Here is a 15,524-nt window from a genome sequence, read left to right as displayed (position 1 = left end):
GGATTTTTTTTTTTTTTTTTTTTTTTTTGGGGGGGGGGGGGGTGGGGTCTCCATTTTGGAATTTTTTTTTTTTTAAATAATTGATCACCCAAACACCTCAGGTTATTTTCAGGCATCTAGAAAACAAAATTATCGTGGGGGAATGCTCCCAGACGGTAGTGTTGTCTCAGTCAGCCCATATTTCGGCCCCCCCACCCCCTCATCTGAATATCTCTGGATCCGCCCCAGTGAAGCAAAGTCTGATAAAATATCAAAATATTGAATCAAAATGTCAAACATATCAGTATATAAATATTAGTAGACTTATATAAATAATATAAAATTTTACAAAGCAAATGTGGAGTGCAGTTGAATAGCTTTGGAGTGGAGTTGAATACGCTTGCCTTCCAATCACAGAGTCCTGGGTTCAAATCCGTTCAAATCCCAGGATTTTTTCTCATCACAAAACAACTCCACTCCGTATTACAATTACACAAGTTTGAGTAGAGCATCAAGTGATATATATTTGTCATGTGAATGGATTGCCACCTATCTAATAGAACAGTGATTAAGTTCCTATTGGTAATACTTGGCCATGTGCCTCAAAGAAATAAAATTGTAAAAAATATTAGGAAGCCATAGTAGAATGAATAAGTGATGGCAGTAGTGGGAACTGAGGGAAGAGCACCTGCTGGGGAGGAAAATATTCAATGTAATTTTTACAGACTATAATTACATTTAACTAAGCATTTCAAATCCCTGATGCTGTCAGAGGTTTCGACCCGGACCTCCTCCTGAGGGGCTTTGAACGGCCCTACCCACATCCACTTGGCCCCCTTCTCCCATTTCCAGGAAATTTCTGACCCAACAACTGGAATGAACAACCAATTAGAACTTATAAACAGGCCTAGAAAAAAAAAAAATTTTTGCCTCTGTCTTGATAAAATACCTCTAGCACCAAATGTTATCTGTGCACTATATTGCTCAATAGTTCATTTTTAAAAATCCCCCCCCCAAAAGTTAATGATGCCTCCAACTGCCGTTTGCACTTTTTCAAGCCCTGCTATTGAAGGCAGATCTTGAGTTGTCCCTTTAAATCTGGTCATAAAATCAAATAAACACTGCGCCTTTCCTCATAATTAAAGTTGAAGTGATTTTTCTGCCAAAATCAATTTCAATAAACTCTACAGCAAATGATAAAACAGGCAGTAAGACCTTCCTACTCCTACTCACTCATAAATTACTAATCAAAAACTTTTCTTCATGGACAAGGAGGTCATTAACTTGGTAGATAACAGATAGTTAAAATCTTATATTAATGGGCCCACCAAACTGGTGCCAAGAAAATTAATTCCACTACAAAACTGTAAATATTAAATTAACATTTACAAAGTTGTAAGCATAAAGAAAAAGGAGAAAACATTCATGAGATAGAATTTCTGTGCAAAGTCAATAAAACTTTGAAAATATCTGATTTCATTTTGTACAGAACTATCTTTTGAAACTATTTAAACTAAATATTTGTCGTTTTATTTCTTAAGTGTACCATTTTGCTATTATTACAATATCTATATTAAATAAAATATCCATTAACGTTTTCTAAGACTAAATTAATCTCCGATTGTCAACTTGAGAAGGTATCATGCAATGCTAATAAATTACTTGGCAGTTAACTAAGTATTTCTCATCAAAGGGCATTGACGTCACAAAGATAACAAAGTCCCTGTTCTAAGCAAAACATTACAATGCGAGTAAATAGCAGTTTACAGTCAAATTAGTGAATGTTCACACCAACTTTTGCCCTTTTGAAAGTAGGTAGAAAAAAGATAGGAAGAAGTGGTATTTTGGAGTTGGCAGCATGATGGATGAAGAACTGATTATTAATTTTCTTCCTTTGAATTGATTTAACTGTCTTCCCAATGCACACAAAACATTATAACATTCACAAACCTTTTGAATGTTGTGGTCAGGTTAAGTTAGAATTTATGAAATTTTGTGAGCAGTTCTTTTCCTTCTGTTTCAAACAGAAAGAAAAGAACTGCCCACCAGTGTCGCGACACAATGTTTTAGCCAATGATTCTTCTTTATCTTTTAATTTTAAACGTGTATGTGATTTATTTTTGGATCAACATGGCCAACTTTTAAACAGAATACATCTTTATTTAGTTATGTTCAACAATTTTTAACAAAATCTAAAAGATTTGCAGGTTACGTTATGTATTTTATTATATATATTGTTGATAATTTTTATTATATATTTTATTTAATTTTCTTGTTGCGATATTTTTTTTAGAAACTTCTACACCAACACACTGCAGATAAATATGTTTGGAGGCTTTTCGATGGTAAAGCAGTTCCTTGTGAGGAGCCTCCGTGTAAAATATTGAATAAAAAAAAGAAAAGAAAAAAGAATGACAGAAATACTGTATTAAAAGCACCCAGAAATTTTCATAAAATAGACAAATAAAAAACAGCAGAAATAAATTTTTTTTTTTTTGTAATTTTGTATTTTAATTTGAACCAATCTGAATACCAATTGCTAGCCTTGAGCATTCCATCCTAAATTAAGACAAAGTTGATATAAATACAATAAATAATAAATCTGTTTTTGTTTGACTCCTTTTTAATAATGCTATGCTAGTTCCAATTACTGTATTGTACATATTCCTACTCGATTGCATAGCTAACATTTCATTTAAAGGTCTAAGTGTACCCGGGCTGTTTCCTTCACATACCTCAAATAACTTGACAACACTAGACTAACAAGCACCACTGGAGATATACAAGTAACGTAATCGCTGTCTCTGTTCAACCCCATGCCACCAATAATACACAAGTAGGCATCATTTGAGATGCCTGCTATAAAGGAAATGTGATCTTCTATTATAATCATCTCTCCATTCCCCCAATAACCCCATCTCATCAATAAAACTGTACCAACTCATTGGAGATTCTATTTCAAGACCTATACAGTGCAAAGAAAAGACTTTAAATTTTGTATGCTGTACCTTGTCAGCCTAACTCATATTTCAGTTCCACTAAGCTAATTATTGATGATTTTAAGGCAGCTTTAAAAACTCACCTTTTTAACTTGTATTTTTCTTAATTTTTTTCCCCCGAATTTTATTTTTACTGTTAAGCGCATTGAGGCTTTAGCATAATGCGCTATATAAGCCAAAATTATTATTATTATTATTATTATTAAAAAAATATCTGATAAATAATATTTTTCACTGTTAATAAAGAAGTTTTTATTGTGATTTATTTAATTTAATATTACACTAACATTTACATTTATAATTTGCTTCACAACTTGAGTAAAATTGATGTTGTGGTTATAGAGTTAAGAGATATTGTATCAAATTTTGGAAATTATTTATTAGGATTTAAATAATTCAGTATGATTACCATTAATTGCTAACTTAATTTAATAATTAACATAATCAAATCATGAACACTTGGTGCATTGTTAGGATGGTTACTTAAGCTACACAATAACCAGGCATTTCAACCAATAATTAACGGGTTAATTAGGAGCTAATTATAGGTCCATTAATCATGAACTGGGTAAGTTATATTAATCATCTTCCTAGGCGTTGTACTTCTCTGCATCACCGTGTAGATATTTATCTCCAACACTGATCTGAACCATTATGAATCAGACTTTAATTAATTTAATTAGTTAAATTAATTGATTTCTTAATGTACTATGTTAATCGTATCCTCCTTGTCAGAAAAATTGGAGAATAAAAGTACAAACTTGTTTACTGATGGATGTATTTTAAGTATGAAGCAAAAATAAAAAAGAAATATTTTTTTCTGTTTTATTCAATTTAACTACAGAATGTGATTGCTCAAAATGAGATGTCCACCTATGCAAATACACCTTTGGTTTTGTAATAATAATAATAACTGAGCACAGGGGAACATACCTTTGTATTTAAACCCGTATTTTTTTTTACCCTCACTCAATCTATCCTATTACATTAACAATGTCAGAAAGTCTTTACTGCAATGTTTCCAAGTGTATCAAACATGTACGAGACTGGAAAAGGATACATGTTAAGAATGTCAGATGAGGATGAAAGTTATATGAGAATGCCTACTATACCTTAAAGAGAAATTTCCATCAATTGGAATTTTGTGCAACCCTCCCATGGCAGAGGATTTTCATTAATTGTGCTTGCCTGAAGGGATGTTATCACTGTCCGTGAGGTCCTTGTGCACCTACTACAATGGCATGAGTTGCCGCTGTAATCCTATTAAGTGGTTCATAGACATGACCATGGAGGTATAGACAACTTGTAAGATATGCTACAGAAAGTTGGGCTAGTATCACTTTATGTTGGGTAATGTCTATCACAATAAGACAAATGACAATATCGACAACAATGGCAATTATGGCAATATATACATCATACTCATTAGCCATTGTCTACCCACTGTATCCTCTCCCAAGATGATACCATAAGCGTTTAATTTTGTGTTTTCACTATTATAAAACAAACACTGAAAAAATATTGACAATATGCCAATACTGGAATGAAAATATAACATGACTATATTGACAATTATTGCAATATTGACATCATCCTAGTTATCCAATTGTCAAGCTACCATTGCCTCTATAAGATGATGATGTCTAATTTGTACTCTTGTAAAACATACACCAGAAATATTGAAAAAAATATTGACAATGTGACAATATTCATGATGGAAATATGACAATATGACAACACTGATAATATAAAAATATTGATGATATGACATCATCATTAGCCATTGTCACCCATAGCATGTGAGTGATGCTTCTCAAAGATGATCCCATAAGTGTATAATTTATGCTTTTGATATGACAAACATTGACACTATTGACAAATATTGACAATATGACCATATCAACCATGAAATAATGACAATTTGACAAGTGTTCATGGTTATCAATGACAATATTGACAACAATATTGAAAATATGACAATATTGACAATAATACTAACATTGTGACAATATTGATAAAAGATTTTGACAAGATAAAACAATCATCTGTTGGTTCAATCACAGATTGACAATTTATGGTATTTTGACATTCAAAAAATTAATTTATAAAATTAATAGTTTATATATCAAATATTAAATTAATAATTTTCAGGATTATTACTTTTCACCATGTTATTCAGTTTTTTAAGTTATACATTTTTTTAAATAGATGCTTTATAATAGTACTTTGTTTAATCATTCCCCAGACTAACATGGTTCATATAGTACTTAAAGATATATAATTCTTCGAACAACAAACATTAACTTTAGTTAAGCCAAAAAACCATGGATTTGAAAGCCAAGAAGCACTAAGCTCCATTATTTTATGTTGTAATCCATTTATAATTGAACTTACAGTAATACCAACATTATAAAGGCACGAACACTCAACTGGAACACAGGATGAAAATGAGTTGGAAAAAAAAATCCTTGAAAAGCTTCATCAGGATATCACGATAATAATTATTTAATATATTTACTATATTGTTTATTTACACAAAAACCACCTAACGCAAATAATATGAATATACGCCCAGGTGGTGGAGCAAGGAGTGGTTGATAATCCCCAATCATAGCACAGCGGAGGCTACTGTACAGATCACCTAAATAGGTCAGTTATCTGATTCAATTAAACTAAATACACTGAAAACCCAGAGCCTTGTATAACAGGTACAACCCATAGATAATACCTAGCATCTCTGCTGGTCGTTGACATTCGTGGAATTCTGCATATCCACCATGTGTGTACTTTTAGCAACAATAAGACATTCTTCAATAAGTTCTTTCCTATACTTTACAAGATTTATAACACAGAATTAATAATAGAGGTAAAGATTTCAACAAGAATAAATATTTGAAACATTCCTTAATTAATGAGAATATAATGTGTATTTTATACCCTAAAAAATTACGAAAAATCTTTTCAACCAAGAAAAAGGGGAAAATCGATAAAGATTAAAAAGAGTGATCAATATTAAAGGTGGTTATCTTCTGTGGTAATATCCAGACAATATCACACCAAAAAATTCAATTGACATTAAATTGTGCCAATGAATCAAATAATTAAGTTCCAATGAGAAATATAATATATATATTAGGAAAATTACGGAAAATTTTTCACACCCATTAAACAACAATTATATTGTTGACTGTTCGTTGAAACGCAAGACAACAGTGCAGGAACTCCTTTGTTCATAATTCAACTAATGTCTTCAACTTAACACTCCAGAGATAGTGTTTATATTGTATTATAGTCTTTCATGTATTTTATTTTTTAAGTGCAAGTAATTCCTTGTGTTTTATATTTTTATACTGTATTATATATGTACTATAGTTCAACATCAAGGAAACCAAATTTCATGTACACCTTTCTTCTGTGGTCATGACAAAAAATTAATCTGAAGCCAAATAAAATTAATTGCTGGTTTCAATTTTCAAAATTTTGAAGCCTCATGAAAAAATTTACTATTTGCTATTTTAAAAAAACATTCATTTTTCTCATGGACAATAAAAATAATGATATCTGAAAGAATGATGTCAAGCCTAAGAGGCAGGAACATAAATGGCAGAAAAAGATTACAAAGATGCATTTTAATTCTTAAAAAAAAAAAAAAAATATTTTTACTATTTACCAGCCTGTTTACCATTAGTATATAGGATAATAAATAGCAAATACCCTCACCAAAAAAATAATCTAAAATCCTAGACGTCAATCTAATTAATTTTATTTGGCCTTATCTTATGTTACTATTTTTATAGATGACCAAGAGCTAAAATATTCAATTCCAGAATGATATATATTTGAACTCTACAACTAAATCTCTTTGTGTTTTCCAAATAAGATTATAAATGGGCACAGAACATCATTTCCATTATATGTAACCTAAACCTTACTCATCAAGAACAGCTCTACCAGCTGGAATTTTATGGAGAATGGTGAATTTTATGAAGTTGCAACCCAGGAATCTAATTGACAAATAGATAGGAGGTTAAGCCTGCCACTGAGATACTTGCTCAAATTGGACAGAAATTTACATATTGGAACTCAGGCGGTGCTAATAAGGCAAAAATGTTCAGCCCAATTGCTGCTAAAAACTCAATACTGAGAGTGGACAAAGAACTTGACAAAGTGTATTCAGATGTGATTATGTAATTATTATTAAAATCATTAAAAAAATAATAAAAAGGATAAAAAGTAAAATAATTACAACATATGAAGTACATTCAGACTAAACAAATGAGAAGGCTGGTTTTAAACTTGAAGAAAAAAAAAAAAAGATGGGATGCAGACTCAAAAGTTTAGAGCTGCAACCATGAACAAACGCTGACCATTAGATCCTAGCTTTGAAAAGTTATCGTATCATATCATTTATTGCATCGATAAAAACATACAGAATACAACGACAAACGTGGAGACAAGATAGAAATACAAGCACTTAAAGAAAATTTAAAACAAGTTTACTGTCATGGCGCTCTCCCAATTAAATGTGACTTTTAAAAATAAATTAAAGCAAATTTGCTGTTAACACTGTTAAATTATATATAAATCATCAAAGAAAGGTAAAGTAAATACAGTGTTTATTCGAACACTGTATTTACCTTTCTTTGATGATTCATATAGATGGTAGAACATTTTTAATGTTATAAAATAATAGATGACCCCTAATAAATTATCAATTATAATTAACTATCAAAATAATTTAAAAATAATACCCCTTGGTATAGTTATAATCTTGCATTAGTTTATTTACCCTTAGTCGATGACAGTTTGTTTTGAAACTGCAGCTTGCGTCATGTTTGTTCGATATAGTGATTACATACCACAAAGTCTATAGTCAATCATGCAACACTCGATGTGATTGAGAAATAACAGTAGAGAATGTCAATCAAGGGACTGGAAGATGGAAACTTTAGCCGATACCATGCAATTCCCTGACGCAATCACAGCTGCAATTTCATCCTTACAATACAAATTTGAAACTTTTTTTTATTATCCTAAAGGTAACTAACCAAATTTTTTTAGTGATATACGAAACTGATCAGTTAATATATTGATTTTTAAAATTGTTTTATACAAAATTACAGTTTTGTTTAATTATCTTCTTTAAATGAGACACCACAGATCCCTGGGGATAAGCCCACGCCCTACAATTGGCCCAGTTTGTGTTAAAGGGGGATGGAATTATACCAGAACCATGGTCTGCTAAAGGAATGTACCCCCACATCACCAGGTATAAGTCACCTGGTCAGCCTTGCATTCACCTGTAACTAACCAATTACCAAAAAATATTCAGAAAATGATTGATTGCATATAAACCTTGGGCTGGAAAAAAAATATATACCAAGAATGTTGCGATACTGTATAGTAGAGTGGACATATATGTTCACACAAAAACACACACAGACCATGGAAACAAAATATTTCTTAAGAAATAGTATATATATACCTATGGGCCTTTATACAGAAATTTGTGTGAATGTTATTGTTTATATATAGGACAAATAACAATAAACTCAAGATTACTTTGAGTAAGTTAAAATATTATCAGTTAAAAAATTTCTTACATACAAGTAAAAATATAAATTGGGACTCGCAACAAAGAAAACGTTTTATCAATATCAAATAAGTACTATACAATATGTACCTATGTGTGCTTTTCTTTCATCATGTATGTAATACTGATATAGAAAGATACACAAGTAGTATTTCAGTGTTTTGAAATAACATATATACTAGCAACTTTTTTTTCTTATTTTTAATGTTTTTATTGTGTATTTTTGTTACCATTCCTAATGAAACCAATTTTCTTTTGATTAGTGTAATGTAAATATGTGTACTTTAATTTCATTTATATAACTATTGTTTATACTTACATAACATGTAAGCTAATTAATTAATTAATTAATTAATTTGCTGTTACTTTTGTATTTTATTTCATTATCATAAAAATTGGTATATTTGTACAAATACTTAATAATTCTATGTGAAAATGGCCTTCTGAAAAACACAAATTTGTGATTCATTTTTTCCCTGTTTAAAAATTAGTTTCTTATTATTATTCTACCAAATATCAGCAAGACAAAAAGGCTATGAAGTTTCGTCAAAGGCAGGCATCTTCAAATTTAAAATAGCAAAAGAATCCAATTTGTAAACAGAAACCTAACCAATAACAATGCAAATATTGTTTTTAAAGAAAAGAACCTTACAAGATCAAAACCTTAAGCTACATGACTAAGTAACAATTGCAGTGTACGTGCAAATATATACGACATACAAACAAAGCTAATTTTTTCACAAAAAAAAAACATGTCAACATTTATATTGCTTAAATTACACTGTAATAAATTCAGAAACCCTTCAACCTATAAGACTATGGAAGTTTAATAAACTGATGACTATCTCTTTTTGGTTACAAACATCTTTTACTGTACATGGCAACCAAAAAGCCTAGGGCTGTTTAATTCAAACTTTTTCCTCAAATCCTGCCAGATCTTTTGCATCAGTACTAACAAATGTTGACATTTAATCTCAATTTAGGGTTAGGGTTCAGTAATTTTGCAATTTATTTCCTAGAATTTACGTTTGGGGTATTCATTTTTTATTCTTAAAGAGAAGGATAATTTTAATAAAAAATGAAATAAATTTGAATAAAAATTTCATCTTTAATAAATTACCAAATAATAACTCAAATTTAAACTAACATTTTAACATACCCCGTTTCTTTTTTCAGCAAACAAATTCAGCTTATATTGTTTCCCATTTATTTTCATTTAACTTTTCCAAATGCTGATTAAAGAAGTATCTATTTTAATTATTGCAAAATTAAGATGTTAAAAACTTAAATTTAAATACATATATCAAAAGTGAAAACAAATTTATTTTTTTTACTAAAAAAAACTAAACAGAGTAAAAATACACTTTAGAATTAAACAATTAAAAGCAGTTTAGAAAACAGTTTTAACAAAATTAATGAAAATCTTAGCTTACGAAGAATGCAGAGAGCAGCCGTCGTTTGCAGCCAAGTTATGATGTGTATACAGTAACTCCCTCAGGAGAGGTCAGCAGAAACTCAGTGTCTAGGCTTGAACTAAACCCAGCATTTGTATCTGTACATCATGACAGACTGGCAACTATGCCCTGTATACAGTGTCAATGTTGGTAGCATCCACAGAATGATAAGTAGGCTAGCAACTGTGATGCAACTCCATATAAGGAGCTACCATATGCAACTAGTCTACTAAACCAGACTCTCGGTGGTAGTTAATCTCAAAGTCTGGATTCATAACTAAGAAACTTTTACCAAAAATATAGTAATGTACATGGATGGCTTTGCTCAAAAATAAATTACTTAATTATTAATACTTTGGTAATTTGCAAGTAAACAATTGGAATGAATAAAAAACAATTAACATGTATAATACTGCTGAATATTTTGTATTGTTAAGAAAATAAAACAATAAGGGAGATTATTTTTATGTGTACATATTGAATGATAAAATCAATTGAACTTTGCCACCTTAGAAAACATGTGCTCAAAATGCTCAGAGATATACTGTCCGTGTAGAGTTACAATTATTTTAATTGCGTATTTGTATATTTAAGTATTAAAGCTAATATATCTCAATTAGAATGAGAAAATACACATAATTTATATAGCCCCAGGTTCTTGGCACGTGGGCCAAATTTGGCCTGTGAAGCAAATTATTCTGGCCCGTTAGAGAAAATATAATTATAAAAAAATATATTTAAAGAAACTAAAAGTTAAAAAACCATTCAATGAATATTTTTTTTTTAAGAAAGTGAAGGCCAAAACACAACACTGGGCCAATGTGAAGTAGGGGTGATCCCACCCAGAAGTTAAATCTGTTACCAACAAAATCGACAAACGCCAAAAATTCTTTGCCAAAAACGAACTTTGCATGACTGATAAAAAAATAATAAATGCGTTTTTGTTATAATTATGCCTGCAACTTCATTTTTGCCTTGGAAAATACTAATACAGGATTAGTTCTACGAGGGAGTTGGATGCCTGAGCAGGTAACTATAATAAGCAAGGGGGCGTAAACTTGGAGGTCCTCCGTGAGAAGCTACATAAGAATCAAGGTTAATATATAGAAAAAAAATATCTAATTTTACTTTGTGGATAAAACCCCAATTCAGGAAACTTGCACAAAGAAAAGAAGACATGACAAACAAGTTCTATTACCAGTCACCGACAACCAGTCACTGACAACATTAAATGTCCGGTGACCCTGCAAAATATCTTGGTGACTCTGACTTGGCTCGCGACCGACAGTTTGAATACCAGGGCCTAACAACATGTTATAATTATGCCTGCAACTTCATTTTTGCCTTGGAAAATACTCCTACAGGATTAGTCCTACGAGGGAGTTGGATGCCTGAGCAGGTGACTATAATAAGCATGGGCGTAAACTTGGAAATCATCCGTGAGAAGCTACATAAGAATCAAGGTTAATATGATACAAAAAAAATATCTAATTTTACTTTGTGGATAAAACCCCAATTCAGGAAGCATGCACAGATGGCGCATGGGTAAAATCTGCTTTTTAATTCTAAGCAATTTTTAAGCTAAATCTGACTTGAGCAAAAAAATGGACTTAGACGAATGTAAGCTGATTTCTAGTTTGATAAATCCTGCCCCAGGGCCTAACAATATCGAAATGAATGGGTTTCAGAAATCCATTAAATTCGGCCTCAAAATGCTACTGAACACATTCAATTTAAGGCTCGCAACTGCTTAGGCATAGCTACTAACCACCACTGGTACTAGGCCTCTGTCTGCCTGTATTACGTGTATTGCGAGCATGTAGCTTAACATTTTTAGAATAAAAATATGATGTTAATCTTTTACATAATACTGTAACTTTTAAAATGTGATTGAATGAATGAAAAAGAATACACAAAGAAGCAACACTGTTTCCAAGAAATCTTTATATTAAAGGATATCAGTTCTGTAGGCCTTGCTATTTAATTTTTGTGATTATCATTTTATCGCGAAAATCGCAAAAAATTAGGGGCGAGCGAAAAAGGGGCTGTACAAAAAAAAATGCATATATAGCCCTGGTTCCTAATAGGCAGCTGACGGGGCAAATTTTGCCCGCGGCGAAAACACAACACTGGGCCAATGTGAAGTAGGGGTGATCCCACCCAAAGTTTTTGTTACACCTGTAACTTCATTTTTGCCTTGAAAATATACTCCTACAGGATTAGTCCTACCAGGGCCTTTCAGAAATCCACTAAATTCAGCCTCAAAATGCTTTTCTATCGGTGCTTCTCGGCCTCTGGACCCAGCCGGGGCCCTAAACAGCCTCAGCCTAAGACTCGCAAGTGCAATTTTGTTGTGATTTTACACAAGCAAAAAATAAAATATCATCAATAAGCAACAAACAGTGAACAAATGAAGTGTCTTTAATTCTTCTTTTATAAAAATATTATATCAATCTTTTAGTGCAGAAATTGTAATGAATTTATTGTCCTAATATTGTGCTGTATTACAATTTAAAATAGAACAGGGGGCTTGAGCCACAACACAATGATATTACGTTAGGTCCACAAATACAACAAGTTGCTTGAAATAATTTGGCCCTTTAAATAAATTAAGAACCAGGGTTATACAGTACATAATAATTTTCGAAAAAGAAGTAAATCTTCCCAAGCCATGGGGCTCATAGGGCTGGAAGAATCCCCAGTTTCTATAAGTGTGTGGACCTGGGTGGAATGCTAGTCCACCGCAGGTTACTCCCAGGGTTTGCTGGTATCCATTGATAAAGCTGGGTCGGCTGAAGCAATGTAGATTAAGTACCTTGTTCAAGGACAAGCGAAATGCACAACAAAGTATTGAAACTTGACCTCGAGGTCAGGAAACCAAACTATTTCCACGGCGCCAAACCGTATATACTGTTATATTCTAAGTAATAGACGTAAATTGACTGGACTCGATTTAAGGAAATTTTTGTAATATACCTGAATTTTTTTACCTGTAAAAAATTGGAGGTTAGTGACTAACGGACAAAATTCAAAATAACAATTCAATATTTCAATTAAAGTTTGTGGAGGGGTTTTTCACTTGCCTGGAATTTCTTGAAAACTATTTATTTTCATTATTTCAATTGTTATCTTTGATATGATTATTATTACTATTATCAATACTATTATTGTAATTAAGTAATAATTGTGTTGCTATTTATTCCCCTCCTACAACTAAAATCTGTTTTCACAAGCATTATCATAATGATACAAATTATGATACTAATCGCAATGGTGACATGTGATTGTCTTTCATTTTTCAGTAATCTTTAAAACTAATCGTAAACCTGACCCTTAACTTAAATATGAATTTCATTAAGAAATACTTCCTCTTACTTTTTGTAGCTCAGTGATGTCCAGTTCCAGAGAGATCTCCACTGGATTCCCATTTTGGTCCGTACTGTTGCTAATAGAGAGTATAGAGGTTGTACTTTCCTTTCTCACACAAGACTCACATTCTGACATGAGGGAGTTGTCTTTGATGGGTTGCAGGTATGAGGGTCGTTCCCTGGTTACCGACAATGTTGGTTCAATTGTCACCATTTGAGCTGGTGTTTTTGGAAGATTCTCACTGTTAAGATTAATTGTCAGTTGTGATTTTCTCTTACTGATAAATGATTCAGTATCCGTTATATTTTGTTTGGTATCTTTCTTGATTGATGACTGGATTGGTTGGTACCGCTCCAGTACATTCCCTTTTTTGGGGGTATCTGACAAAACTAAACCAGTTGTTGATGTTGGCGAGGATTCATTTTTGTTCTTGAAGACTAATGTGGAAGGACTGTTTGCTTGGTTTTTGGATTGGATGAAACTAGGAACTTTATTCTCTCTCTTGATTGGTAACATAGCTGGAGAATAACTTTTCTTTGGAGTTGAGGCTTCTGAGCTGAACTTAGCAGCTACACCACTTACTTTGCCTGCCATTCCTAAAGAAACAAAACAAGTACATTAACATCAAGAAAACATGTTTAAAAAGCATTCTTGAATAAGAATTGACCAACATATCTATTGAAACTTTTTTTTGGATAAAATAGAGGGTGCTAAACAACTAAAAACAATAGTACATCCTTTTGATACATTGGCCAATAATGTTTCTTCACACCTTCAGACTTAGAGGGCGCCAAACTAAGTAACAAACACACACAAATACCTACCTTTTATGATTTTTTCATCTCTTTTTGAAGTTACTTTGTGTGGAGTTGTCTCCAGAGCACCAAATTGAAACTTGTTCCGCATACTTATGACCTTATTACTAGGAGAGGAAATGCTTCCTGAGCGTGATGAATGTGGTGATGCTGATGTCGGCGTGGAAGCCAGAGATCCTGCTATTGATGAAGTTCTAGAGCTGCTGGGTGATTCAGATAGAGTCTTTGTGTCATTGAGAAATAAACTTTTCTTAGACAGCATTTTTTTCTTTGGCTCTGTGACTGCTTTAACTTCACTGGCTTTGCAAGAATCCTCTTGATCACTATTGTTTCTGGAGGTTCTATTTTTATGTGGTACATTAATTCCAGAGTCACATCTCAACTCTGATTTTGGTAAACTTTTTGTTGAATCTTCTTTTCCAACTGGTAAATCTATAGCACCCTTTGTAATGTCAGAGGATGTAGTTACAAAGCTTCCACTGGCAATATCCGATGTGATTCCTTGTTCTTTTGCTGTGGAACATTGATCATCAACATAAACTGGCAAAGACTCTAAGTTATCAGCAATGCGTTCAAAATCAAGAGAGACAAGTGATAAGTCAATGGGACCATCTTGAAATGTCTTGTCCTTTGATGTGTTCACAGGTATCTGGACACTAGTCGTAGCTGATGATTCCACCTCACAATCATCATTGTCAACTGGTTGCTCAACAACATTTCTGACAATATCATCATCTTTTGATAAGTGTGCGTGCATGTTTTTACATGGTTCTATGAAGACTTGGTCAACATCATGTTTTTTAATGCTATCTGGATCTGTTAATATTCTGTCTTTATATGCCACTGACAACTGACTTGGTTCAATATCAAACATATCACTGTCTTGCTCTTTTGGGTCTTTGATTGGTAATTGTGTCACCTCTTCAGTTGGTACTGTTAACTTCTCCTCATCTCCATTATCATTTTCTTCCTCTTCATCATCTCCCTCCACATCTTCTTCCTTTTCATCTTCTTCAGTGCCATCTTCAACAGAGTAATCTCTATGATTTTCATCTTCTGTATAAAAAAGAAGTCAGCAAAATAAGAAATATATTCAAAAAATTACCTTTTCTGTTTCATTTCATATTTGATAGGATTTATTAGACACATAACCATTTCAGACAAATCTGCTCAAAGCACATTTTCTACTGTGGTGAAGAAAGGAAAACACAGATAAAGTGTCCTTGCCCAAAACAGAAACTACATGATCAGCATCTGTCTGAAACTTCTTTCAAAACCAAAAACCTCACTGCTGTGCCACAAAGCCTCCATTGCA

The 15,524-nt window shown here is 32.2% G+C and overlaps 1 protein-coding gene across 1 annotated transcript in view; it reads right to left on the bottom strand.

Annotated features, from left to right (window-relative positions):
* Positions 1-15,524, bottom strand: part of LOC117120681 — a 71,419-nt gene that overhangs the window by 14,712 nt on the left and 41,183 nt on the right. Inside the window, exons 11-12 of the mRNA XM_033265713.1 lie at positions 14,219-15,265; positions 13,401-13,990 (exon numbers count right to left, since the gene is read on the bottom strand). Of these exons, the coding sequence (XP_033121604.1) occupies positions 13,401-13,990; positions 14,219-15,265 (1,637 nt within the window). The remainder of the gene's footprint in view (positions 1-13,400; positions 13,991-14,218; positions 15,266-15,524) is intronic.

Source organism: Anneissia japonica, unplaced genomic scaffold, assembly GCF_011630105.1.
Source record: "Anneissia japonica isolate Jap-2015-1 unplaced genomic scaffold, ASM1163010v1 scaffold288009_len375886_cov190, whole genome shotgun sequence".
Taxonomy (NCBI): Eukaryota; Metazoa; Echinodermata; class Crinoidea; order Comatulida; family Comatulidae; genus Anneissia; species Anneissia japonica.
Note: the sequence above shows the minus strand (reverse complement) of the source record. Positions and strands in the feature narration are given on the sequence as shown.